The sequence below is a fragment of the Chelonia mydas genome, chromosome 7 (genome assembly GCF_015237465.2).
Source record: "Chelonia mydas isolate rCheMyd1 chromosome 7, rCheMyd1.pri.v2, whole genome shotgun sequence".
In the NCBI taxonomy this organism is placed as follows: Eukaryota; Metazoa; Chordata; order Testudines; family Cheloniidae; genus Chelonia; species Chelonia mydas.
The window spans coordinates 22,410,557-22,437,334 of NC_057853.1; the positions used below are offsets into that span (position 1 = coordinate 22,410,557).

The 26,778-nt window shown below is 45.5% G+C and overlaps 1 protein-coding gene across 3 annotated transcripts in view; it reads left to right on the top strand.

Annotated features, from left to right (window-relative positions):
• The window catches only part of ABTB1 (ankyrin repeat and BTB domain containing 1), a 38,292-nt gene extending 31,741 nt beyond the window's left edge, over window positions 1-6,551 (top strand). For all 3 annotated transcript variants that reach the window (XM_037903891.2, XM_037903895.1, XM_037903893.2), the window contains 2 exons: window positions 186-386; window positions 2,276-6,551. In XM_037903891.2, coding sequence (XP_037759819.1) covers window positions 186-386; window positions 2,276-2,482 — 408 coding nt within the window. In that variant the 3' untranslated portion in view covers window positions 2,483-6,551. The remainder of the gene's footprint in view (window positions 1-185; window positions 387-2,275) is intronic.
• The last annotated feature ends 20,227 nt before the right edge of the window (window positions 6,552-26,778 follow it).

Here is a 26,778-nt window from a genome sequence, read left to right on the forward strand (position 1 = left end):
CGCCTCAGTCTCTCAAATGGTGGCATAGAGCTCTCTCCTCAGGATTAGTACTCCTGCACTGGTGTTTTTCCCCTAACTGCAAGAAATTATGTCTGAAATAGATTGCCCTGAGATTTCCTCTCTCACAGAGGAACATGGTGTAGGCAGGAATTTCTTTATGGTGACTCTCTTCTTTGCATTACCAGCTGTCCCCAGAGAATGCTTATGACGTGCTGTGTGTAGCAGACATGTACCTGTTGCCGGGGCTCAAACGCTTGTGCGGGAGAACCTTGGCTCAGATACTTGATGAGGACAATGTTGTCAACATCTGGAGGATTGCGAAGCTGTTCCAGCTGACGCGCCTGGAGGACCAGTGCACGGAGTACATGGCAAAGATCATTGAGAAGGTATGCAAAACCCTTCCCTAAGACGTTTCAGGTGCGACTACTAAATGTGCATCTAAGTGTTGCCATGGTTTAATGTATGCACTTTTCATTTCTGAAGATGTTGGGTCATAAGTGAAGTGAATTTTGTAGTCCCACCTTGGTCCTCAATAGGACCCACCTCACAGTTTGACATGACAGGTGAAGAAGGCTGCAGTTATGGAATAGCATTGAGTTCCGCAGATCACGACTGATGTGCATTGGGGTGCTGTGTGCAGGGGGTAGGTGGGAGTGTTCATCTCCATACATGGCTCTTTCTGGTGCAATTAGTGCTTTTGTACTGTAGCCTCAAATTCATTATAACCCCCAAAAAGCAGATTATCGGGGCTTCCATAGGGAAAAATTATTACTGATGATTAGCTAAATAACGAATCTTATTACACTGGAATCCTGTTTACAAGGATCAATTTGAACATTCCTTCCCGCTGCTATTTTGGCCGTTCTCTCTTATGGCTGCTTGGAGATCCAGGAGTCAGTGATGTCTGCAGAGAAACAGTGACCATATGGCACAGACAGTCTCAGTTCTTCTACTAAATATTTTGGTTCCTAGCGGGGTCTGTAGTTTTATATAAATGGCTCTTATTAACGCTCCCACATGAGCTGTAACATTCTTTACCTGCAGCTGAGAAGCTCTGAGAAAGGTGTGAAACTCTTTCCTGGCTCTGAAAACAGTGAAGAAAATCATTTTCAAACAGTTCTTCTCATTCAAAAGTGCCATTGATCAATATAAATGAGGGAACCAACACATCAGCCTATGACCAGAACTGGATTCTGGAAAGGGGATTTTTATCCAACAGCTGAATGAACTGTACAAGCAGTGATCGGGAACATTTAATTCTTGCCACTGGGACTTTGCTTAGACTAACAATTTTAGGGCATTCCCCCATCGTTTTACTAGTGCTAAGAACAGTGGGAGTGCTGGTGCAGGGAGGGCTCCAGGGGACCACGAACTGTGTCATCTAGTGGAGCACAGAGCAAGTTGAGATGACCCATTAGTTAGATGCCAGCAGATGTCAGCCCCTTGTCTACAGTAGCGCTTTCTCTAGGAGAGCTGAATTGGTATGGGCAATGATGGGAAGTTCTTGGCAAAACAGTGTAGTGTAGACCAGGCCTAAAGTTCCATTGCAAGATTGACATCTCTTGTCTGTCTCTGCCATGACAGGAGCTGTTGGCTTTCCCTGTGGAGGTTTCTTTCTCTCTTTCTCTCTTTCTCTCTTTCTCTCTCTCCCCCCCCCCCCCTCCTTTGGGGGAAGTATTGTGAGTTCATGTAAATGGTGCCCAAACACTGCAATGATGGACATTTGGTCAGTGTGTGTTTACAACAATACACTGAGGGGGTTGCAGCCTAGTGACAGGTTTTGTCTGCTCTTTAAACATTTGAGTCTTTTTCCTGCTGGTTAAAGGTGCAGGATTGACAGCCCTGAAGACTGAATCCTTGTGTTTATCCATAGAGCAGATACAGTCTTGTAAATGGCAGGACAAGCTTTTCCTGTGGGCTGCCCCTTGCTGGTGTGTCTCCACACTGAAGAAGGACTCCTGTAGAGTGTGAAAGGAGAATTCAGTCTCCAGGGGCTATTCAGTCCTTGGCACTCTGTATCCTCCTTGTTGGAAGTCTCATCAGAAGGGCCAACTATGGGGATGACCTTGTTTTCGTCATTTTCTCAGTGGTAACTAAGCTGAGACCCTCCAATTCATTTCACAAACCCAGGTTCCTGAACTCTCCAGACTTTCACTCATTACCGGCCTGAGCTTGATTTGAACTGGCGACTTAGTGGTGAAAGCTGAACATCACATTGCCACTTTCCATCAGCCTTGCAGCGTCCCTAATTGATGTCTTGTCTTCATCCTTCCAGCTGGTGGAGTTGGAGGAGTTTGCGGCTGCGGTGAAGGAGAATGCTGAGGCAGTGGAGGAACGGCAGGAGACCGATTCCATCCCCCTGGTGGACGACATCCGCTTCCACATCACCAGCAATGTGCAGACTTACAGTGCCATCGAGGAGGCCAACCAGAAACTAGAGGCACTGGAAAACCTCCTGGCCAGTATAGGGCTCGAGTGCTGAAGTCTGTAAATCCTGCTGTTGGATGCAGAGAGCAGCCGGTGTGACCTCCAGTGGGTTGCCTCTGAGTGCAAGAACATATGAGTCTTAGTCAAATGACTTTTTTCTTTTTTTCTCTCCTCCTACCCACCACCTCCCCCTTCCCCCCCCCCCCCCCCAGCATGGTTTCCTTTTAATTCATTCATGGCTGGACACTCACATGTTTTGTTTTTTTCCTTCCGTTAATAGGATCCCAAAGTACAGACCAGTTTGATAGTTACTGCTTGTACGATATAGCACTGAGAGGGAACTGCCAACCACGTGGCTAATGGAGCTCTATTAATGGACTCCATGACATCTGGCCCCAGGAGCTGCCCCACCGTCTCAGCCAGCAATGCATTTCTGAAACTGGTTCAAACCAGGGTTCTTGTGTAGTGATCAAGGGAACAAAAATGGATTATGCTGAGTGTAAAGGAATCTATTAGAATTAAACTGGCTGGTCTTTCGCTGTCAGGATTATGGGGAGTTAGCGGAGAGGATGGCATGTTAATGGGGCACAGGAATTTAGCCTTATAGAGGCGCTAGCTGACTTCACCTGCTCTTCCTGTTTCTCAGTCACAAACTACTGGGATCCTCCAAGCATTGGCACTTGGATTTACACCCTCCGTGTAGTATGGAAGTTTAGGTTTTAAATCCATATTCTGACAGATTGTGACAGTGTATCCTTGATCAGGGGGACATGACTAAATTGAATGATTTCTTTTCTGGATACTTTGTTTAAAGCATGTCCCAAATATAAACCTGTAGAAATACATTCGAGAGCAGCAGGAGAGAGACCCAGTCTGCTAAAGAGCCAGTGACTTTTCAAAGGCACTGATGCAGAGGTACTGCCCTTGTCTCGCTCGAACAGGGGAGCAGCTCCTGTCCTCTGAGTTGCCACTTATTCTTTTTTTGGCCTGTTGTGTCAGGATGAAGGAGAGACTTATCAAAGTTTAAGGGTGGGTTACAAGGAAAAGGGAGCTTTACAAGGCCTGTCGCAGTTCATCTGTCCTGATCTTTCGTCTTCTGACTTTACTCCGGCTTAAAAACCTTGAGTTCCTTGTTCTTCAAGAAGCTAATTGTTCATCCTTGCAAATGTGTTTGGGGATTCTTCCTCTGCCATAGATATCATTATCTTTAGAAATCTGGTTTCTCTTGGCTTTTAGAGAGGGATGGTGCTGGTCTTTCCCTCTTTTCTCAACATCAATCAGCAGTTGCACTAAGTACATCTCATCATATGGACTAGTTCTCCGAGCCCTGCTCCCATGCCGTTACAGCCCTTTCCTGTTACAACCCATCCTGTCTCACTAGATGTCCCTCTTTAGTGTTGCCCTGTTTCTAGATACCCTCAGAGGTGGAAGTGTAGCAAGAGTTTTACTTGTCGCTCTGTTTTGTGTGACAGCATGGCTGGAAGTTGCAATTTTACACGATGTTAGGGTTATGAAATGACTTCAGGTTGGATTCAGTGGTCCTGTGTGCTGATACTGGGTGATACTCCAAAGAGACATTATTGCCAGAGTACAGGCAATTACATCCTCCCTTTGTTAACTTGTGAGTGAGGTCAGGCTATTTTCTTGGTGTTGGCTAGAGAGAGGAAGGGGATCTACGGTCACAAAATCTTGCGTGCACCCAGATTTTATTCTTTCTTCATAAATCTCCTGTCTCTTGTCACAAGGATACACTATGGTTGCTAGATTTTCTAGAGTTGTCATCAGAGTCCCAAGGATTCCCTGTCAGGTTTTCCCAGAGAGCAAAGCATGGAGACTTAACTGCTCTTACCCTTTAGAGAGTCATAGGAAGCGCGTGGCTTAATGGTGGGAGACAGAGGAAGTATCATAATGTTGGAAATTTAATGCTGCCAAGGACTTTGAGTGTTCTGTGTTACTAAGTCTCCTCAGAATTATGTACTACATGAGAGTTGATTTGTCAGGGGAAGGGAAGTGGATTCTTTCTGCAGTACTTGGGGCCTGGGAGGGAGAAAATTGGGCTGTATTAGTTGCATGAGGAATCCTATCAAAATGTTGGTGCTGCTGTCACTGGTGGATGTTGCTGTTTACAGTAACTGCATGATGTAGGGGTTTCAAACCACACCCCAGTGACTTGTGCTATCCTGTGTTGCCCCTGTGCATTGTTCATGCAGATAGGTGATCTGGGTCCCCAACAGCTCCTCTGACCATGCTTTTGGTAGCGTTTTTTCAACATAACCAAGGGAAAGGATTTAAGTTCCCCTGTATGGCAAGGACTGTGTTATGTGGGCTTTATGTTGTCCTTTCCCATCTGCTAGCCTGGCTTCCGAAGTGGCTTGGACAGCTAATGAAATTGCATATGATTGTCTTGGTTTAGTTATGATTATGAAGTTGCTACATAGTTTGGCTAAGACTCCAAAAGGCTCAGTGTGGGTAGAGTAGTGGGTATTGCCGGCAGGGTTGAGCTGTATCAGCAGAGTTGTGCGTGGAAGCCCAAGAATAGACTAGCAGGTCAGGACTGAGATGCGTTGTCAGAGCCGAGAGTTTTCAGCTATGTACTGGCTCTCCCAGCCTCCAGAGGATTCTTCTTATCCATATTTATGTGGCTTCTCCTGCAGACGAGGCATCTTTGGGGAAGAGGGTGTCTCTGGAAGGGGTTGAGCTATTCGAGCAGGATCTGCCTCTATTTCTGTTAGAAATTCCTTTGGGGAAACAGGTGAGTTTTCTGGCTTGCTTTTTGCAGGCAGGTGCCAGCATCTTGGTTCCATAGTGTGCATGCCTGGTCCTGTATCAGAATAGTGACATGGAAAGAGGAACTGTATGTTCTGCTCCTTAAATGTGTGTATTTTAGAACACCTTAGGTCTGTGTACTTCTGTATCCATCTACAGAGCACAGATTAGCATTGGCTGAAGGACAGAACGACAGGACAATGAAGTTCTTAGAGCCAAAAGTAACCTGCAGCTGGTGAAGCGTGTTTCAATTTAAGATGTGGGGGGAAGGGCTGGTTAGACTAATGCTAAATCCCTTGTATTTTGTGTCAGGGGAAGGAGTGAGTGTTGTCTCACCCTCTGAGATGTAAGCTCTTTAAAGATCCCGCAAAACCTGTTATTCAGAAACAACCTTCTAGCTAAACTGGTATGATTCACCTGCCTTTCTCTTCCCTTTATTACTAAATATGACTTTGTATATAAGCACGAGGCTCAGGTTTTTATCACCTCTTCTCTGCTCCTGCAGTATACATTTCTCAATCACTCTGCTTGCAACACAACCTTCCTTTTCACAGCAACTGTTGTGACATCCCCCCCTTCCACCCAGAAGACTACGGGCCACCAATTTAGATGGATTTACACCAGCAGTGAATTTGGCCTTTGCCCTCAAAGCATGGTGTGTGTTGGAAGTAAGATTCAGGAGCAGGACTGTTGAGAAAAACACTATCCTTTTTCCATGCAGGTATCTTAACTCTTAAAGTAAAAAGGAGAGTGGTACAAAAATGGGTGAAATGGCAGCCACACAGTTTGTAAGTATTTTCCATGCAGCTCTTCTTAAATGTGTCCATTCCTGTCCCTTTAAGCAGGGAACCACTTAGAAGTTGTAATTTGTGGGATTAAAGGTCAATGTGGCCTTTTTATTTTCCTCCCTGGTAATGCAGTTTTGTTAAATGTGCTGGATGAATTCGGAACACCTTGTCTGTCCAGCTGTACATAGTGGCTAAATCTCTGAACTAAACTGGATTGTCCAATTACTGAGTATCTAGGGCTCCTTCATCTGTCTGAAAAACAGATAAGCAGGTGGTTAACATACAGAACAAGCTCCTTAATTGTAAAATAAATAAACTGGTTTGTAACATGTGTTGAACTCACTTTAGTGTTGCAAATAATTTTATTGCAAGATGAAAAATTAGGATTTCTCTTCTGTTAGTCTTTTTTTGTGTTCTGTTCTGCTATCCCCATCCTCTTAATTTACGATTAGCACTTTCTTGAAATAAGAAAATTGTAAAGTTTATCAGAGCAGCAATATATTATAATAATATTTAAAAATGTAATGTGTGAGCATGTGTGCAGCAATAAAAAAAATGTATATTTCACTATGCCTGTCTCTGCTGCGGCCTGTTTGTTAATGACCCTAATGATGTCTGCATGACTTTATTTCTGAAAAGACCCAGGTGGTACATTTAGCCTGCACTCCACATCCCCACCCACCCACCCACCCACCAAATAACTATTTTTTTCTGCTCTCAAGCAGTGGGGGAAAACATGTTTCCACCCCCGCCCCCCCCCCCAGTGGGCCAGTCATATAATCCCTGATACAATACAACAGCAAAGAATTGAGAATGTTTTTATTTTTTCTCCACATATGGGCTTTCTTCTTCCCACCCCTGGAATATCTTGCCTTATTACTATTGCCCTGCCTGGGCCAAATTCATCCCTAGTGTAACTCCATTGAATTATGCCAGAGATTATTTTGACACCAGTGTACTTTGGGGGTTCTCCCTGAGGCACGAGTAATTTCATGGAAGAAACCTCAAGATCACAGAAGTATCCCAGCTGCATCCACCTCCATCTCTGAGAAGAGACCAGACTTTTGTCTCCCCTTCAGACCCCGTATGCAGCCAGATTGCTAGAATGTTGTTTCCGTAGCAAACGGTAGTGACCTGACTGGTAAAGGTGCTGAACACCTACAGCTCCCATTGACTTCAGTGAGAATTGTGTGTACCCAGCACCTCTGGAAGTAAAGACCCAAGCGCATGCTAGGTAGCTCTATGTAAGAACATACAGTATTCTTGGGGGAAGCCCAGAAACCTTTGAATGACTTGAAACTGACTGAAGGGACCTAGTTTTGAAAAGTTCAGACAGTGATCAGTCTTCAGTTTGTGATTTGTACCAGCAGGACAACAGTGTTTAAGAAGGCTATTCATGGTGAAGGTGGAACTTGCTGAGACCCTAGAGTAAAAGCCATGGATTGGATTATCTTTTACCTGCTCAAGTAGTTTGTGTTGGTGCATTTATGGTCAGTTTCTAAAAACGGCACGTTCTCAGTTAACAGACCTCATTCACTGTGTATTGATAGATTCCTCTGCTCTGTCTATTGACTGAAATGAAGTTTTCTCTATATCTTGCTCCTGTTTGCACTGCAAAGTCCACACATTTCTGGGAGCGGGATTCAATTTTGGGTTAAATGTAGTTAACAGTTCAGCGGATGATGTACATGCTCTAGTTGCGGAGTCTTTGCCAGTGATGAAGTTAAAGGCAGAGGGAGCTCTGACTCCCAGATTCCAGAGGGAGTTTCGGGGGCTGGTCGTTAGAGCAGTTCTTGGAAACAAAACAAATCTGACATGGAGTTAAGAGACAGAGCCTGCAGTGGAACCCACTTATCAAAGTAGAACCACAGTTTAAACAAGGACTCTACACTTTTCCAAACTGTTTGTTTGTCTTGGAAGAAAAGCAAGAGTCAAATAGAGACTGAACTCCCCTCCTGGCAAAAGTGGCCCCTCAGGGTTGGGGTTGTGAAATGCTGTTGGAAGTGTGTGCGTGTGTGAGAGAGAAAGATCTTGGCTACACCTACCTGGCCATACTCTACTTCTTTGGCAGATAAAAGGGACTTTGGTTTCCAGGGCTGTCAATCCAGTACCTTTCATGAGCATTAAATGCACACGAAAAATTAAGCTTAGAAATCAAAGAGGTGCCTAGAGAGATGACAGCAGTTAAGAATGATCAACATTTTGGGGGGGAAAAAAGCCCTGCAGTATTGCACATGCTTTTTTTGATGAGGCATTTCTCCCATAACACCCTGAGGTTAGTAAGACTTGAAGGGAGTGTGACAGCAAGCAATTGCTGGAGAATAAAGAAGGGGACTCGGGGAAGGGACTTCAATTCCAGCTAATGAGCTAGCCATGTTCCCAAGGGTCTGTTTGCCAGGTTCCTGAGATAAGCTCTGAGAGGAGGGAGTGTAAGAGACAGCTCCCCTTTTCCCGCAGTGTTAGCTGACGAGGCTCCAGGACTGGAAAAAATCAAGAGGCAAGTCCAGGGAAAGCTCCAGGCTCTTTCCACATTGATCTCAAGGCATGGTTCAAAACAGGGGTTCTTCACTGGAAAGAGAGAGGAGAAAAGCCAGGTGAGGCTGTCTGAATCACTCCTATAAGAGAGTGGGGGAAGGGAGGCCTGGCCATTGTACTCCTCTTGCTAGGCATGCTGGGAAAGGGGAGGAGTCTTGGGCCTTTATAATTCAGGCTCCTCTCCTTCTCAGCTAGTGCTTGGAAGAAGTGCACCCAGGAAGAGTGCTGTCTGCTGGGCTGAGAAGACCCTGACAGATAAGACTTCTAGAAAATACTTGAATGAGCTTTTATTTGGACTGAATGTATTCTTATATTGAAGAAACTTGGGATTTGTATCATTGTGTATTTAAGGGAGCTGGTCTGTGTATTAGGGTGTAATAATTGCCCTGTTGAAGGATGGGATGAAGAGGTTATCTTATCCCATCGTTTCGGGTGGACAGGAGCATCCTGATGCCATTATGGTTAGTGACAGGGAGTTGCCTGACAAGTGACACTGATCAACTGAGAGAGAGAATCTGTACATAGAAATCTGCACTTCAGGCAAATAAAGTAATACTGTAGAATGAAATCCTCTGCTCAGACAGAGAATGGTAGGATCATCTTAGCCCTTACTGGAAAGATCAGCTTTGATCTCCCATAATAAACATCTAAAGAAGTGAGCATTCTAATATAATCCAGGCACAGAACAGCACAAGAACCAATATTGCTATTAATTTAATTTAAAATACTTCCATAACAGTGGAGCTAGCATTCTGCTGCTCTAGAGTTGCTGCCCCCATACCAAGAAGAACTTTACCAAGTAGTTTTAAGACCTAATTTATCAATAGCCTCATTTCTTTTCCCCTCTCCCCAAAAACACTGTTGCTGAGACACTGAGAACACAATACAAGATGAACAGGAGAGCATTTCAGAGGGGCTCTTGCTCTTCAGATCCTGATTACTTGTGGTCACTGAAGATTTTTAGAATGTTTTTTTTTTGCAAGAGATGAGTGTGTTGAGCCTGGTGTCCTGGACAAGTTTTAGCTTGGGTAACTCTTGTGTGTCCCTGAATTCCCCACAGAGGGTCAAGTAGGGACAGCATTCCTCACTCCCTGACCTAACTTGCTTTGTAGTGATGGTGTATGCTGCTAGCTAAACAGCTGTCATGTTCTACTTCAGAAGGACAGAATTAGAAAATGATTTCTTCCCTACTCTGCTGCAAAGTGGTGGTCGTGCTCTCAGTAAGAATCTTGAACTGAGAACTTGGTGGGTAAGGCCTTGTCCCCACTGGGGGGGGGGGGTTGGAAAAAAGTTCCCATTGGTGCAGCACCCCCCTACAGATGAGTGCTGTGCATAGGAGTTGGAACTAGGGGTGTGGCATTGCCGCACCCCCTGTCTTGAAGTGGTTTCCATTATATACAGGATTTACAGTTTGGTTCAGTGGCTCTCAGCCTCCCCACTATAAAGATTGTTCCAGCACCTCTGAAGTTGTGTGAGCACTGGTCCAGACTAAGTTCCTGCAGCCAGTGACATTAGCACCATGTCACATACATCTGCTTTGAGCAGGGTTAGAAGACACAGTGGTAAAAACATCAGTGAGTGGTGGAGGTTATCTCCATTAGGGATCCCAATGTTGTTAATGCAGGCGCAGCTCCATTGGTGTTAGTGGTGAGAAGCTTCCTGCCAGAAAACCAACCTGCAATCCAAAGTGAAGGAAGCAGTAACTTCAGATGATAATGTATTTGTAATGTGAGCTTGCATATGGCACATAATCTATTCCTAAGTGGAAGTCTTATTCAGAGTGCTGCTTTGCTTTTAGAAAAGCTGTGCAGGTCTCACCATTTTCCAGAGGAAAACCTAGTTTTTAAATTAAAAACAATAATTGTGGAAAGAAATTTAGAGCAAAATCTTGCTGTCCTCAGTAAACCTGAAGTCCCATTGACTTGATTGGTAACTTTGACTCAGGATAGCAGGATTTGGTCCATCGCCTTTGAGTGGCTGAGTCTTGTTTTATTCTCTCTTATTTAGGGAAACTTACTTAAAACTTGAAAATAGTTAAGGAATAGTATTAGCCATTGTCCTGACAGTTCTCTCTTATTGTAGCCTTAGCTGCCTCACTAAATCCTCTCCCCAGTCCCTCCATACTTTCTTCTCTGTAGACATTTTCTTGGGAGATGGAATAAATGCTTCCTCAGCTAGACTATTCACCTTCTTCTGGGCTAAAGAGATTTCTTCGCCAAGTTTTCTGTAATTAGACATTCATGCATATCAGGAGATTCATACAAACTCTTAATTGATCTCTTAGGAATTTTTTCATCTGGATTTCTGGAAATAGTCCAGGCGCTGAAGAGCATCCACAGCCTGACTTAGTCCCATGGAGAGAGAAAGCTAATCCAATGCCTAAATTAAATTCTACCTCCCAAGGAGTCATGAAGGGCATGGGGCTGATCTCTAATAATTTATAGACACTGTATGTGACCTGGCTATTGGGAGAGTTACCGTCTGGCTGTATTGGATTACTGGAATGCTTACTGCAGGCATATGTTGGTTTCATTTAATAGTCATGTTGTTAAGAAACAAGCAGGAAGGCACCACAATAGCTCCAGATAAACAACCTCACACTAAACAGAGGAGGGGTCATTAAAAGATAATGCCTCTAGCCAAAGTTACAAGATTTGTGTTGCCAAGGCTGGAAGTAAGAAGATCAAAAGGATACTAAACTGTTAAAGTCACTCACTGGAGAGAGGGTGAGGTGGTTGTTGGAGAGCTGTTTATGGAGAACAGACTGAGATAGTCAGACTCTGCTGGTGGGTCTGAAGCAGCAAAGCCTGCCTGGCCAGATACCACAGGGTGATGGGGCTTTAGGTTTGTGTAACTTTTTTTTTTTTTTTTCTGTTATGGTGTGCTTTGTTTCAACTGTTAAGATTAAACAGTACTTTGGCTTGAGAAAGCTGGCTGATCACTGATACACCACTGCTCCCAAAGGAAAGATGTGCAGACAGGGCCGGATTAAACTTTTGCGGGCCCAGCACCAAACATATTTGTGGGCCCCCTTGGGGGCAGTGGAGCATAGCGTGGGGGGGTCAGTCCCCAGAGCAAGGGGATGGCCAGGGGCATGGCATGGGAGTGCTGACCCTGCTCCACCCAGCCCAGTGCTAGGGCACTATTTACAAACCGGCAGTTGCCAGACACACAATGGCCTGCCTGGTCCTGTGCTGCCAGCATGCCCCTTCCCCTCGGGGGGTGGGTCCATGCCACACCACACAGCCCCCTGCACTCAACACCCCTGACTCCCAGTGGCCAGAGGCCCCCCCCCCGGACTCATTATGCCCAGGCCCCCCCAACCCTGTCACAAATGCACAACATCCAGCGCCTGCCCCAACACACAGAGTTCTTCCCTACCCCCTCACAGCCCAGCAGCACCCCTTCAGAGACCCACTCCCCCATGCCCTGATTCCTGGCCACACGCACCGGCCCTCTGGGAGGTGACTGTGTCTGCCAGGCTCAGCCAGCAGTGCAGCCAGGGCTGGTCCCGGGATGCGGAATTGCTCCAGCCCCTCGGGAGTGGCATGATCAGCCAGGCCAGGGCCTGCCCCAGCCAGGCTCCCTCAAGACCCGATTGCCTGGAGGGGCCCAACCAGAGCCAGAGGTGCACTGGGGTCCGGCCAGGAGGCAGGCAGAAGCTGGTGAGTGGGGCGACAGGGCAGAGAGGAGCCGTCAGCTGGCCGACGGGCTGGCCAAGAGGAGCAAGTGGTGGGTGGGGGTGGGGAGCCAGCAGGCTGGTGGGATCTCAGGGCACAGTGCAAGTGGAGCAGGCCTGGGCCCCTTCTGAGCATGGCCTGGCTCTATGGCACCACTGGCGCCATTGTAAACCCGATGCAGTGAGCTGTAGCTCACGAAAGCTTATGCTCAAATAAATTTGTTAGTCTCTAAGGTGCCACAAGTCCTCCTTTTCTTTTTCTGGCACTGTGTGCGGACCCAAACCCAGTTGGGCATGCTAGGTAAGCATGGTTTCACCACAGGGTGCTGTAGCTCACCACCCAGTCTAGCAGGCGGAGAACTGTGGTATCCTACCCTGGGGGAAATAATGGCACAAGGCCTAATGCCTGAGGGACAGCACTCGGAGACCCAGAAGAGGGCCAAAGGTGCTGCTAGCCTTGTAACCATGACAGTTGTGTGCCTGGGTCTCTCTCACCTTATCCAACCTGATCCTTCCTCTCTTGGTGACAATCTGTTAGAAGAGTCTGCCACTGCAGGCATTCCTAGCAATGGCTAGGATAGGTAATATTTGGTACTCTTCATTCACAGACCTCAATGCACTTTACAAAGGGCAAACAAGCATTATCCACATTTTACTGGAGGAAAAACTGAGGCAAAATTTAAAGATGAATAGGGTTTATAATCCAGCTTTCCTATTCGTGTTCTGTCCCCCCGACCCCACTCCCTTTCTGGAGATGACCGTGCAGGTGCCCATGTTGCCTTCCCCACGTGTGACAGAAAAATGAATGCATGTATCTCTATTTCATCCTTTATGAACTATCCTTCTCTGTAGGTGGTTTTAGTGTGAATTACAGTCCTACTTTACTCTCCACTGCCATCTAATGTCCTATTAATAATGCATATATATATATATTAGGGCTGTCAAGTGATTAAAAAAATTAATCGTGCTGTTAAACAATAATAAATACCATTTATTTAAATTTTTGGATGTTTTCTACATTTTCAAATATATTGAGTTCAATTACAACACAGAAGACAAAGTGTACAGTGCTCACTTTATATTTTTATTACAAACATTTGCACTGTAAAAAAGAAACGTCAGTTTACCTCCTTGAAGTACTGTGGTGCAGTCTCTTTATCATGAAAGTTGAACTTATGAATGTAGAATTATGTAAAAAAGAAGAACTGCACTTAACAATAAAACAATGTAAAACTTAAGAGCCTACAAGTCCACTCAGTTCTACTTCTTGTTCAGCCAATCACTCAGACAAACAAGCATTCAGTGTTGGGGGAAGACGGGGAGGGGGGAAGTAAGCAATGACTTGTGCAGGAGGAGGGTCTGAGAGGACAGGAGATGACAATGGGGAGGAGCCAGCAATAACTTGTGCAGGAGGAGGGGGAGGGAGGTGTCTTGTTGCTGTTTTTGGAAGGGTGGTTTCTGGTACTGGGCTCACCAGGCTCACCTCCTTTTACTGAGCTAGGTCGGCTCCCTTCAGCTGAGTGAGCCCCTGTTTGCAAGGGAGGGTGGATTTTACCTCAGGGACTCATACTGCCGGGGAGGAGAGGCTGGTGCAAGGAGGCTGAGCTCACCAGCCCCATGTTCTCTGTGGGGTACGCCTGGATCTAGTGGTTTGCTAGGGGCAATGGGGCACAGCGCAGGGGGGTTGGTCCCGGGAGTGAGGGGCTGGCCGGGAACAATAGGCCCGGGCTGGCTAGGGTGGTGATACATCCCATTTTGGCCAGGAGAGTCCCCTTTTTCAGCTCTGTCCCGGCCGTCCCTACTTTTTTGCCGAAACTGGGCATTTGTCCTGGCTGCAAGGCAGAGCAGAGGGTGGCGGCTGCTGCCAGGGGTCAGCTGAAGGCAGCACTGGCCGCCCGCAGGGAAGCGGAGAGATTTGCTGCTGGCAGGCAGTGCTGGTTTCAGAGCTGATCCCTGGGTGGCGTAGAGCTGCGGGGTTGGGGAGGGCAGGCACAGAGTGTGGGGGGGGAGGCGGGTGGGAATCAACCTCAGCGGGGGAGGTGCGGAGCTCGGGGGGGGGGGTGGGAATCCGCCTCCACTGCGGGTGGCAAGGGGACAATCAGCCCCACCTTTGGGCAGCAGAGGACGGGGGGAAGGGGAGGAGATTGAGCCCCAGCCGTGGGACGTGCAGAGCTGGCCCTAGCTGCGGGTGGCACAGGGCTCGGGGGTGGGGGTCAGCCCCTGAGCTCGGGGGGGGTGGAGGGACAGCCTCAGGCAGCATCGGGGAAGGGGGGATCAACCCTAGCTGCAGGTGGCACAGGGCTGGGCGGAGGGGAGACCCTGCCTTGGGCAGTGCAGAGTTTGGAGCGGAGAGCCCAGCCCAGCCCTAGCTGTGGGCAGCAGGGGACTTAGTCCCAGATGTGGGCGGCTTGGAGTGGGAAGGGTCAGCCCCAGCCCCAGGAGGTGAGCTCTGCAAGGTGGGGGGTGGCTCGGGTGAGCTCCTGGCCATCCTGTTTTTACTTGAAAAAATATGGTCACTGTGGGGTATGTGTGTGTCAAGATCTCCACTTCTCTGCTGGAGCTGGGGTGAAAACCACTTCTTTCTCTAGCCTCTTCTCTTCCTGGTGGTGGCTTTAGTTACTGTGCCTGACCAGATGTAGGTTCTCCAGAGCAGCTCATGCTTCCCTCATGCCCAGAGGGTCTGCGATTAACGTGCGTTAAAAAAATTAACGTGTTAATTGTGCTGTGCATTAATCTCACACATTAACGGCAGTTAATTGACAGCCCTAATATATAAAAACCTATTTGCCAGTTGTATAGTGTTACTGGTTTATATCGTACGATAAGTGAATCTTCTAAATTAAAATGCTCCATCAATGTTTAAAGGTGGTGGCAGTTCAGACCTTTCACCAGTCTGCCTATCTTAGGTACTTATATGGCCTCCATTACTCTAGTATCTGAATGTTTCACCCCTCTGAGGTATCCCTATTTTATAGATGGGGAACTGAAGCGCAGAGAGGCTGGTTTGCCCAAGCAGGGCATTGAACCCAGGTCTCCCAGGGCCAGCCCACAACATTTTGGCTCCTGAGGCGGGGAGCTCAAATGATGTCCCCATGCCCCCTCGCTTGGGCCAAAACTTTGAAAGGTCTCAATTCTGCCTTCTTCCTGTTCTCCTCTCATGGTACTGCTCTGCTACCTACCCCAATAATGGAGAACTAACAACTTAAAATGCCTTGTTCAACAATTTTAAGTAACACTTAACTTTCAAGCACCTGAACAGCAAATGTAACTTTTCATGTCTGCAAAGTGAACACTGGCATTTTTATCTGTTTGAATAATCAAAGTGGTGTTTTCCGTGCCTTCTTGGTTGCAAAGATTTGAACTGCTTCCTGAAGGCCCACAGCCTGGGCCAGCTCATGCTCTATTGAGATGGTTGCAAGGCCAACCAGCCTCTCCTGTGTCATTGTGGAGCGTAAATGTGTTTTTGTTAACTTCAGCTTGGAGAAGCTGCTTTCTCCACTGGCAACTGTTACAGGAAGTGTTAGAAGTATGCGCAGAGCAACAAAAGCATTTGGAAAGAGGGTGGTCATCTTATTTGTGCACATATATTCCAGAACAGCCTTTGGAGTTGATCCTGTTGAAATGTATCTTGAAAGGGCTTTCAGTTCATCACCTAAATCACTCGCATCAATATCACGCATCTCATCCTGTGTCAACACTGTCTCTAGTGCCCTGCATTGCTGGTGCAGGTCTTCTTCAGGTATAGTGAGGAGTTTTGGAATATCGTACAATATCCCAAATATCCTGCTGTGTTCCTTGAGCTACATGAAACGTTCTTCAACTGACTGCATTGCACAATCTAACACCTGGTTAAAGAATTCAACTTTGAATTGTTGTTTGGGGTCTCTTATGGGATTATCCCGTGCCTCATAATCAAAATGTCTTTTTCTTCAGTGACTCTTGTATTCTTGAATGGGTGGGAAAATAGTTTCAGTGTGAAGTTCCTCTGCCAACTTCTGTGCACTCTTCAGAACGTTTTGAAATCCCTCATCTGACTGGTAAGACTGTAGGTATGACTTTGCTTTGTCTAGTTGTTCCATTGCTCCAGATATATCAAGGTCAACACCTTGGAGTCTCTTGCTTACAACATTTATTTCAAACAGTATGTCATGCCACAACACTAAGCCACACAGAAATTTGAAGTTATGTATGTTTCTGGTGATTCCATTTCCCTCTGCCATTGTTCTCCCACAAACAGTTCCTGTTATAGCATTATCCTCCGTAATGGCAACTATGGAATCATCTGTCTTCCCAATTTGATGTTTGATAGGCTTTATCGCCTCCACTCGACTTTCCCATCGTGTGGCACTCAGTGCTTTCAATGTCAGAGAGGATGTCCCCAGATGTTGCTTCAAAATTTGCCATCGATGAGTTGATGCAGAGAAAAATACATAGATGCTTTGAATTACATTAAAAAATTCAGCCGGCTCACTAGAAGCTGATGCTGCATCACTGACCACCAAGTTCAATGAATGAGAACTGCATGGGACAAAAGAAGCTCAAGGGTTTAACTCTCGGATCCGTGTCTGCACTCCTCTGTTCTTTCCTCTCATGTTGGCACCATTATCGTAGCCCTGACCTCTCATGTCAGCTATCACAGTTCCCATGTCTTCCAGCTTTTTAAGAAGCACATTTGTCATACCACCTCCTGTGGTATCATCAATGTCAATAAATTCTAGAAAATGCTCTCTGACAGTCACCATTGCAGGGACATTTTCACTAGGTTCTGTTGGTTGTTACAAAACGCACCATTAAAGTCATTTGTTCTGTATGGCTAATGTCACGTCTGCAGTCCAGAATAAGGAGTAATATATCTTGCTGACTTCGGATCTGCCACAATCTTCTGTTTGACTTTTGTTGCCAGTAACTGTATGATCTCATTTTGAATTGTTTTTCCAAGGTAGTGGTGTGTGTACATTTCTTGGGTGGTGACTCTTCTTAGATGCTCCTGGAGTACAGCATCAAACTCGGCCATCAGCTCCACAATTTTAAGGAAGTTTCCATTGTTTGGCACATACAGCTGATCTGAAGTGCCACGCAGTGCTAGGTTTTGGGTAGCAAGCATTCTCACAATGGCAATGAGCCTTTTCAGAACATTTTGCCAGTAAAGAGACTCTGATGCAATCTTCTCTTGATGCTGATCATCTATGGTGGCCTTTAACCTTAGTCTCATCTCAAGCTCTTTCCACCTATGGAATGCTTCTCTGGTGATTTGCTGCCTTCTCATGGCATGCCAGATTTCTAGCCAGATTTTTCCAGTCCTTTGTTCCTGTAGAACCCAATGTGGCTGGAACATTAGACTGGAAGAGTTTGCAACAAAAACAGTATGCAGCATTCTGGGTTTTTGAGTACATAAGCCATGGCCTCTCCACTTTGTCACCCCTGGGAATTTCACGCCAGTAATGTGTTGGATGGAAACTTCTATTTTCATTGTCTTTGGGGAACATGAAGTTATTCACTTGCTGTGGCCCATGCAGTACAAGGAAGTCCCTCAGGCTACTGCTCAAGTGGGTCCACAGTCCTGGGTCATCCTAGACTTAAGGAACTAAACTCAGCAGCAGCTGTTTCTTGTTCCTCCATCACACTCTTCTCTGATCTACACTTTTCTTCAGGAATGTGCATGGTTACATCCATTTGAGAGGAGATATGGATGCTGCAGTAACTGCCAGGTCACCTGCACTCTGACTAACTGGAAGATCAGGCATCTCCTCACCACTCACATCCTCACTGGGGCTGGAAGGCTCACCATGAACATTTGTGTCTATATATCTCAGGAGATCTCCTTCCTGCTTAGATAGAATGCTTCCTTTGCTTTCTGTCTTTTTCTGAATGCTGCCCCAGAGGGGCGTTTTCTTCTTTCACTCATAACTGCTGTTCTGTGCCAGCTATGGTGGCTCTCAACACTCAATTAAAGGGGACAAATAAGCAGGCTGGTAGCAGGGCCTGAGTGAAGGAAGATATCAGCGTCTTAAGGGCCTAACTGGCTCCTACTACTTCAGTTGACTGCCTGGTCTCTCCTCAAGTGGATTCAGGGAAGCAGCAGAAAATAGGAAGCTCCCTAAGAAGCTGGTGTTAATCAGTCCAGGCTCCTGGGGGTGCAAGAGAGGTACATAAGAGGCTCCTCCTCTCTCTCTCCCTGCAGCTCCTGCTGCTTTCTGTTATTCCTTCTCCCCTTTTCTCTTGCCTGCCTGTTATGTCTCTTGTGCCCTCCTTCCTCCAGCACAGAACTCCACCATCTCTGTGCATCTAGAGCAGAGAGAATACATATGCACCAGCAGCAGACACAATTTTCTACACTCTGGGGAGGGTGCCTAGTGGCGCCCTCCCCCCCCCCAAGTCTGGCACCTGAGGCAGCCGCCTCAGTTCGCCTCATGGTAAGGCCAGCCCTGAGGTCTCCTAAATACTAGGCTAGTGCTTTAATCAATGGATCATCCTTCCTCTTGTCCGTTACTTTGTGAAAGTAGAATGAATTATATTGAAATTATAATTCATTAAAGAAATGCATCTGGTGGATTTGTTGAAATATAGTTGTCAGGAAGAGAAACATTAAGGAGTGTGAGACAATGGGTCCTCCAACTAATTAACTTAGAGCTCCTACTGAGCTAGGAGATTGGTAAATGTTAGTATGCAAATAAGATATGTATGTATATTTGTCAGTTTCTGCTTCCTTTTGTCTCTTATGTTAAATTGGCTTTGCTTATCTGTATAAATAAGTTAGCTTGAGCTTTTGCAGGGGGCTCACATATTTGGGTGGATTGGCAAAGCGCTTTGCTAATAAACAGAGTGATCTGACAAATTCTGTGAGCCTGCAACTGACTTTGACAACTTCATAAGTCTCTTGCCACCCCTCTCCCCATGTCGCATGCTTGACAACCTGTCAAACAAACTCTCGCTTATGGACCAAAGATGCCATTTGCTCTCATTTTAGGTGTGGTTAGTAATGAAACTGGATGATAGAATTTACAAAGAGGATCTTCAAAGAGCAACTGAGCTAAGCACTGAGTCCCCACAGCAGTGTGGTGGTCCTAGCTAACATTTCCACTGTGCTTTTCAGCATCAAAGAGATTTGCTTGCTTGGTTATTACAGCACCAAGGTTGAACATGACAGGTGCTTTATGACAGGTGAGACCAGGCCCTGCCCTAAGGGGCTTAAATTGTAAATAAATGGGGGAAGGGATGCAACCCTATCTTTTTTCTCTCTCTCTCTTTTTTTTTTTAACCTTTCCTTCCTATTTTCCTTTCCTATGTGAGGATAAATAACAAAGAAACACCCTTGGAATTCCAGGTAAATTTTAAAAATGCCAGTACCCGTTGGGTGCTTAGAATGGAAAAACATAAGCAAAAGAAACACAGTAATATTTAGGGCTGTTGATTAATCACAGTTAACTCATGCGATTAACTCAAAAAAAGTTATTGCGATTAAAATAATTAATCTCGATTAATCACACTGTTAAACAATAGAATATCAACTGAAATTTATTAAATATTTTGGATGTTTTTCTACATTTTCAAATGTATTGATTTCTATTATAACAGAATACAAAGTATACAGTGCTCACTTTATATTTTTATTACAAATATTTGCACTGTAAAAATGATAAACAAAAGAAATAGTATTTTTCAATTCACGTCATACAGGTACTGTAGTGCAATCTCTTTATTGTGAAAGTGTAACTTACAAATGTAGATTCTTTTTATTACATAACTGCACTCAAAAACAAAACAATGTAAAACTTTAGAGCCTACAAGTCCACTCAGTCCTACTTCTTGTTCAGCCAATCACTAACACAACAAGTTTGTTTACATTTATGGGAGATACTGCTGCTTGCTTCTTATTTACAACGTCACCAGAAAGTGAGAACAGGCGTTTGCATGGCACTTTTGTAGCCGGCGTTGCAAGGTATTTATGTGCCAGATATGCTAAACTTATGTATGCCCCTTCATGCTTCAGCCACCATTCCAGAGGACATGCTTCCATGCTGATGATACTCATTTAAAAAAACAAACCCCATTAATTAAATTTGTGACTGAACTTCTTGGGGGAGAACTGTATGTCTCCTGTTCTGTTTTATCCACATTCTGCCATATATTTCATGTTATAGCAGTTTCAGATAATGACCCAGCACATGTTTGTTTTAAGAACACTTTCACAGCAGATTTGACAAAACGTAAAGGAAGTACCAATGTGAGATTTCTAAAAATAGCTACAGCACTCGACCCAAGGTTTAAGAATCTGAAGTGCCGTCCAAAATCTGAGAGGGACGAGGTGTGGAGCATGCTTTCAGAAGTCTTAAAAGAGCAACACTCAGATGCAGAAACTACAGAACCTGAACCATCAACAAAGAAAATCAACCTTCTGCTGGTGGCATCTGACTCAGATGATGAAAATGGACATGCGTCGGTCCGCTCTGCTTTCGATCGTTATCGAGCAGAACCCATCATCAGCATGGACGCCTGTCCTCTGGAATGGTGGCTGAAGAATGAAAGGACATATGAATCTTTAGCGCATCTGGCACGTAAATATCTTGTGACGCCAGTTACAACAGTGCCATGCGAATGCCTGTTCTCACTTTCAGGTGACATTGTAAACAAGAAGCAGGCAGCAGTATCTCCCATAAATGTAAACAAACTTGTTGTGTTAGTGATTGGCTGAACAAGAAGTAGGACTGAGTGGACTTGTAGGCTCTAAAGTTTTACACTGTTTTGTTTTTGAGTGCAGTTATGTAATAAAAAAATCTACATTTATAAGTTTCACTTTCATGATAAAGAGATTGCACTACAGTCCCTGTATGACGTGAATTGAAAAATACTATTTCTTTTGTTTATCATTTTTACAGTGCAAATATTTGTAATAAAAATAATATAAAGTGAGCACTGTATACTTTGTATTCTGTGTTGTAACTGAAATCAATATATTTGAAAATATAGAAAACATCCAAAAATATTTAAATAAATGGTATTCTATTATTAATTGCAATTACTTTTTTTAATCGCTTGACAGCCCTAATTTTCATCGGGGTATGCTGTGTTCTCTGGGCTCCAGAGTGAACAGCCTGTGAGATCTGCAGATGCTGTCACTACCCCTAGAGCTGTGGGGTGTGGCTTTCAGAAACCCTCAGCTGTTATAGGAAGCCCTGACTGACTTCCTAGGCTACCTTAGTTTTCTAATAAAGTGCCTATTAGGGCAAGGTGAACAAAGTTTAGACCTCTTCTATCCCAGGACTCCTCTTGGGAGCTGTGGGCAGAGTTTAGACTTTAATTAATGGGGGGATGGGAGGGGGGATAGAACACCATGAAAACTAAAATGCTTTTTAGTGACGGGTTAGAAGCTGGTGGGACTTAAAAAAAAAAAAAAAAAAAGGCAATAAGGTGCGTGTGATACTGTTTATAGCTGGACATTGCAGTAGAAATGGAATAGAATTGGACTTTCTGTAGATGAGTTTCCCTCTCTCCTCTAATGACACACTTGTAATGCTCCTCCAAAGTGCCAGTCTCTTTGACTGGGACTGGTCAGTGGAGCCCACCAAAGCAATGACATTCTCCTTGGCTGAGTGAGGGGCCACAGAACCCAGATATCAACAGATCATGGCAGACAAAAAAAAAAGTATAAACAATGAGGGGGTGCAAGTCTGGGGGTCAAAATGAGGGAATCAGGAGGGGTCATAGAGCAGAAAACCTCAGACAATGCCCACTGCTGCAAGGTGTCGAAGGAGTCAGTAGATGCCATCCAGTGGAACTCTGCACAGGTGTGTGAATGGACAAGGGCCCAGAAAAAAGACCCCCCAGTTGCAGAAACCTCATTTCCTCTGTGCAGGGTCCTCCTGGAGCATGCCAGCTGTCTATTATCCACAGATAAGTACATAGTAGCACAGACGGTATGAGTACAAGCCCTCACAGCAGATACACGCTCATCACTGGTAGGCACCAGACAGCTGTTTACGCTCTCTGGCCCATTCATTCATTTGCCCAGCTGCTTTGGCTGCCAATAAAGGTATCGCTTGTGGGGGAAACTTTCTGTGATATGGACAGATATCCCGCAAAGAACTGCACTGAGAACACTTACTTCATGTAGGCCCCCTGACAGCTGTACCTAGACTATGACTCTGTCACTGCTACCCTGGGAAAATTTGGCAAGCTCTGTTCAATTGCCAGTCTCCTGCTCCTCCTACCTGTGGAAGTAGAGAGCTGGGCCCTGTGTGCAGCAGCGCCCGCTATCTGGGTGATGAAAGTGGAACAGCAGAGCCAGGCATACCAGTGACACTGGTGCGTTGCCTTTTTTCTGCTTTGGGGGCTCCTGTGGGCAGCCTTGAGCTGCGTCAGTGAACGTGCATGCGGAACTCGCCTGCCACTGTGTATTTAAAAACCCCATTTGGGAAGTGGGAGCCAGTGACCCTGGAGAACCTGCTAATTTGTTTACCATCATAGAATTGTGCCTGTAATTGGGATCTGAAGCTAATTTCAAAATAATTAGGCAGCTGCTTGTGTAGTTTGCATTTCTTCTGACAAAAGAACCCTACTCCAGTATGCAATGGAAGGGTTAATAGGAGTCTCTGAGCTCTCTTCTCTTCCACCTGTGCCCAGGAGCAGTGCCTTGCCCCCCACAACACTTGAGACAATCCTTCTTTTCAAAGCAATCTTAAATGTGGTAGATGGTCAAATGCTCTGCATCCATTTGGAAATGGGTAACCTAAAGCTTCCATTAGCCATAGGCTGGAGAGCTTACTGTGCTTCAGAAAGGTGTGGTAAACAAAGAAGCCACCTGTGACAGGAAAAAAGTGTTTGTCTGGTGATCAGAGCAGTGCTCTGGCAGAGCCTGTGGGTTCTACATGGTGTGTGACTTTGGGCAAGATGCTTATGACCTGATCTTGTGCTGATCATTCCACCTTCAAGACACAGACTAGGGGTCTGATTCAATTGTCCTATAAGTAAGATGGGGAAAAGCCTATTCCCCACCGCATAGAAAGGTTTAATGTATATGTATAAGGCAGCTCAAGGATTGGTGCTACAGTAGTGCAAAGCAGTAGTTCTCAAACTTTTGTACTGGGGACCCCTTTCACATAGCAAGCCTCTGAGTGCGCCCCCCCCCCCCCTTATAAATTAAAAGCACTTTTTAAATATATTGAATACCATTATAAATCCTGGATGCAAAGCGGGGTTTGGGGTGGAGGCTGACAGCTTGCGACCCGCCATGTAGTAACCTCACGACCCCCTGAGGGGTCCCAACCCCCAGTTTGAGAACCCCTGGTGCAAAGGTTTATAGTCTAATATCAAGTAGCACAACACTTAACTCCTCTGTATCGCCTCTGCTGTTTTAACTGTAGGAACCTAAAGAGAAAATATGTATCAAAATAACAAGAGAAAACAGATTTTTTTTTTAAAGCATAAAGGCTCAGTGATTAGATTAGAAAGGCTGGGGAAAAAAACCCAAGGTTAATTAGGTGACAGATTGCACAGCCCCAGGTGGTGATGGTGTCATTCCTGCCTGCTGGAAAAACCTCAAAGCACAAAAGGCTTTTGCATGTGCATGCTGCTCCTGTCCTTTCTAATTCTTGGACAATTATCAGGAACTTATTTTTCCTCTCTGAGAGTGCGGCTTCTACATATGCCTACTTGTGGGGGGCAAGTGTGCAAGCTCATGTGTTTATAGAGAAGGCTATCGGCTGAGAGCCACTTGTTTCTTGTGCAGATTTCTAAGATTACAGAAGAGGGAGCAGCCCCTCCGGTTCTGTTTGGTTGCAGTGAGCTCAGAGCTCACGCAGTGTCCTCGCACTGCCCTTGATTTCTCTCTCTACCCCCTCCCCCGTAATGCTTATTGAACCAAGTGACACCCTACTCCAGCAAAAAGAAAAGGAGTACTTGTGGCACCTTAGAGACTAACAAATTTATTTGAGCATAAGCTTTCGTGAGCTACAGCTCACTTCATCGGATGGATTCAGTGGAAAATACAGTGGGGAGATTTATATACATAGAGAACATGAAACAATGGGTGCTACCATACACACTGTAACGAGAGTGATCACTTAAGGTGAGCTATTACCAGCAGGAGAGCGGGGGGAAATGATGCTCACACTGGCTGCTGAAGGAGTTCATTGCAGGGCAGTTCTGTGGTAGAACTGGATGCTGAGAAAATAGCACACAACTGAGCTCAATAGCATGTGCAGCATAGAGTGGAGAAAGCAGACCAGACCAGTACCTAAGCGGAGCCCGCTGTACAGTGGGACAGAAGGGATGTTTCTGCCACTGCCTGTTACATGAACGCTCCCTGCCCACACTGACACTGCACCAGTAGAGATTATTGTAGCAGAGGACCAAACTGCAGTTGACCTTACTCAGAGAGCGTCTACTTCAAATGGTGGTGTGGATTCTGCCACGGTCTGATCTGGATCCTGCCTTGATTCCAGTTTCCACAGGTTTACATGAGCATAATAAATTGGAACCTCAGGGATTCTCTCCTGGTCTCAAGCCTTGGGGACTTTCTGTGGCTTTTTTTAGACAGGCTGATGATAGAGGGGGTTGGATTTACCAGATTTCAGTATCTGTCCACTTGCTTTTCATGGAGAGCAATCCTCTTACTTGGACTAGACACTTGTGTAGCAGAGTCAGAACTACCCCCGTGCACATTATACCCCTGCGTGGGCTGCAAGGACCTTCGGTCTGGGTACAGAAGTAAGAGGTGCTTCACAACCTGCCTGCTTGCTCCCTTGTCATAAATATAAAGGGAAGGGTAAACACCTTTAAAATCCCTCCTGGCCAAAGGAAAAACCCTTTCACTTGTAAAGGGTTAAGAAGCTAAGATAACCTCGCTGGCACCTGACCAAAATGACCAATGAGGAGACAAGATACTTTCAAAGCTGGAGAGGGGGAGAAACAAAGGGTCTCTGTCTGTCTGTGTGATGCCTTTTGCGGGGACAGAACAGGAATGGAATCTTAGAACTTAGTAAGTAATCTAGCTAGATATGCGTTAGATTCTGTTTGTTTAAATGGCTGAGAAAATAAGCTGCGCTGAATGGAATTGATATTCCTGTCTTTGTGTCTTTTTGTAACTTAAGGTTTTGTCTAGAGGGATTCTCTATGTTTTGAATCTAATTACCCTGTAAGGTATTTACCATCCTGATTTTACAGAGGTGATTCTTTTTACTTTTTCTTCTATTAAAATTCTTCTTTTAAGAAACTGAAAGCTTTTTCACTGTTCTTAAGATCCAAGGGTTTGGGTCTGTGGTCACCTATGCAAATTGGTGAGGATTTTTATCAAGCCTTCCCCAGGAAGGGGGGTGTAAGGTTTTGGTGAGGATCTTGGGGGGGAAAGATGTTTCCAAACGAACTCTTTCCAAATAATAAATACGGGTTAGATGTTTGGTGGTGGCAGCAAAAGTCCAAGGGCAAAAGGTAAAATAGTTTGTACCTTGGAGAAGTTTTAACCTGAGCTGGTAAAAGTAAGCTTAGGAGGTTTTCATGCAGGTCCCCACATCTGTACCCTAGAGTTCAGAGTGGGGAAGGAAACTTGTCATCCCTAAAATGTGCTCAGGGAATGGAGAAGCTATGACCTGACCCTTGCTACTTCTGGCTAGCATAACTGAGTCAGCATGGGTGGGTCGGGTTGTAATGTGATATAAACCAGCTGCAAATAGTTCCCCCTTAGAATAAGGAGGAAATGAGAGAGGAGTGAGTCAGACTCACAATACCCTGAGGTGTGATGATGCAGCTCACGTGTTCCCCTTTTAAGTAGCGAGTATACAGAAACCATGGAAATCACCCACTCTACTTAATCTCAGTTTTGATCTCTTCATCTCCCACTGCGGTGTCTGACTCGGGTTGATTGACCTTCTAGTGCTACATGGTTCCAATGGAACCTGTCAGGATTCTTCTGGCTTTTCCTCAGTGGGGATCACACAACAGCTATCCCACCATGTTCACCATTTGCCTTGAGACACAACATGTTTCCTTCGCAGCAGTGTTCCCCCCAAAATGTGGGCTAGCTCCCTCCCAGCCCCTCTTCTCTTTGAACCTGGCGAGTTCAGTGAAACTCAGTATCATGACTTTCAGTCGGGTCTGAAAGGGCTTTTACTGGAATGCAGGGGGCTGCCTGACTAGCAAAGGCGAGATAGAAAATGGCTTGGAATGCCTTGCAGATCCCAGACATTTTACTGGGTTGACCCTTCCCCCCCGAAACTCTCTTCCCATCTGACAGTCTCTCTCCAGCCTTCACCTACATAAGAGACCACACCGAGTTCCTGACAGCATTTTACACCTAGATTTTTTTTTTTCTAGCCAAGCAAAGGGTTTTGCTGGACATAATCCAAAACCAAAAGGACCTCAGCACACCTTTGTGATGTGTGTTCTTAGCCCCTCTTCGATGCCTGGACACTGTTGTCCCACGTGAGGCCCTGAACTTGGTTTCATTTTCAAGGTGTTCCCCAGCCTCTCACCTTCAATGAATGGGGCGCTTCCTCTTATGTTGGTCAATGCATTTAGCACACATGGGCTACTGAGTGGGGTGATACTCTGGTGGTGCCAGCAGTCTTGGATTTTAATGTCTGTCTTTGC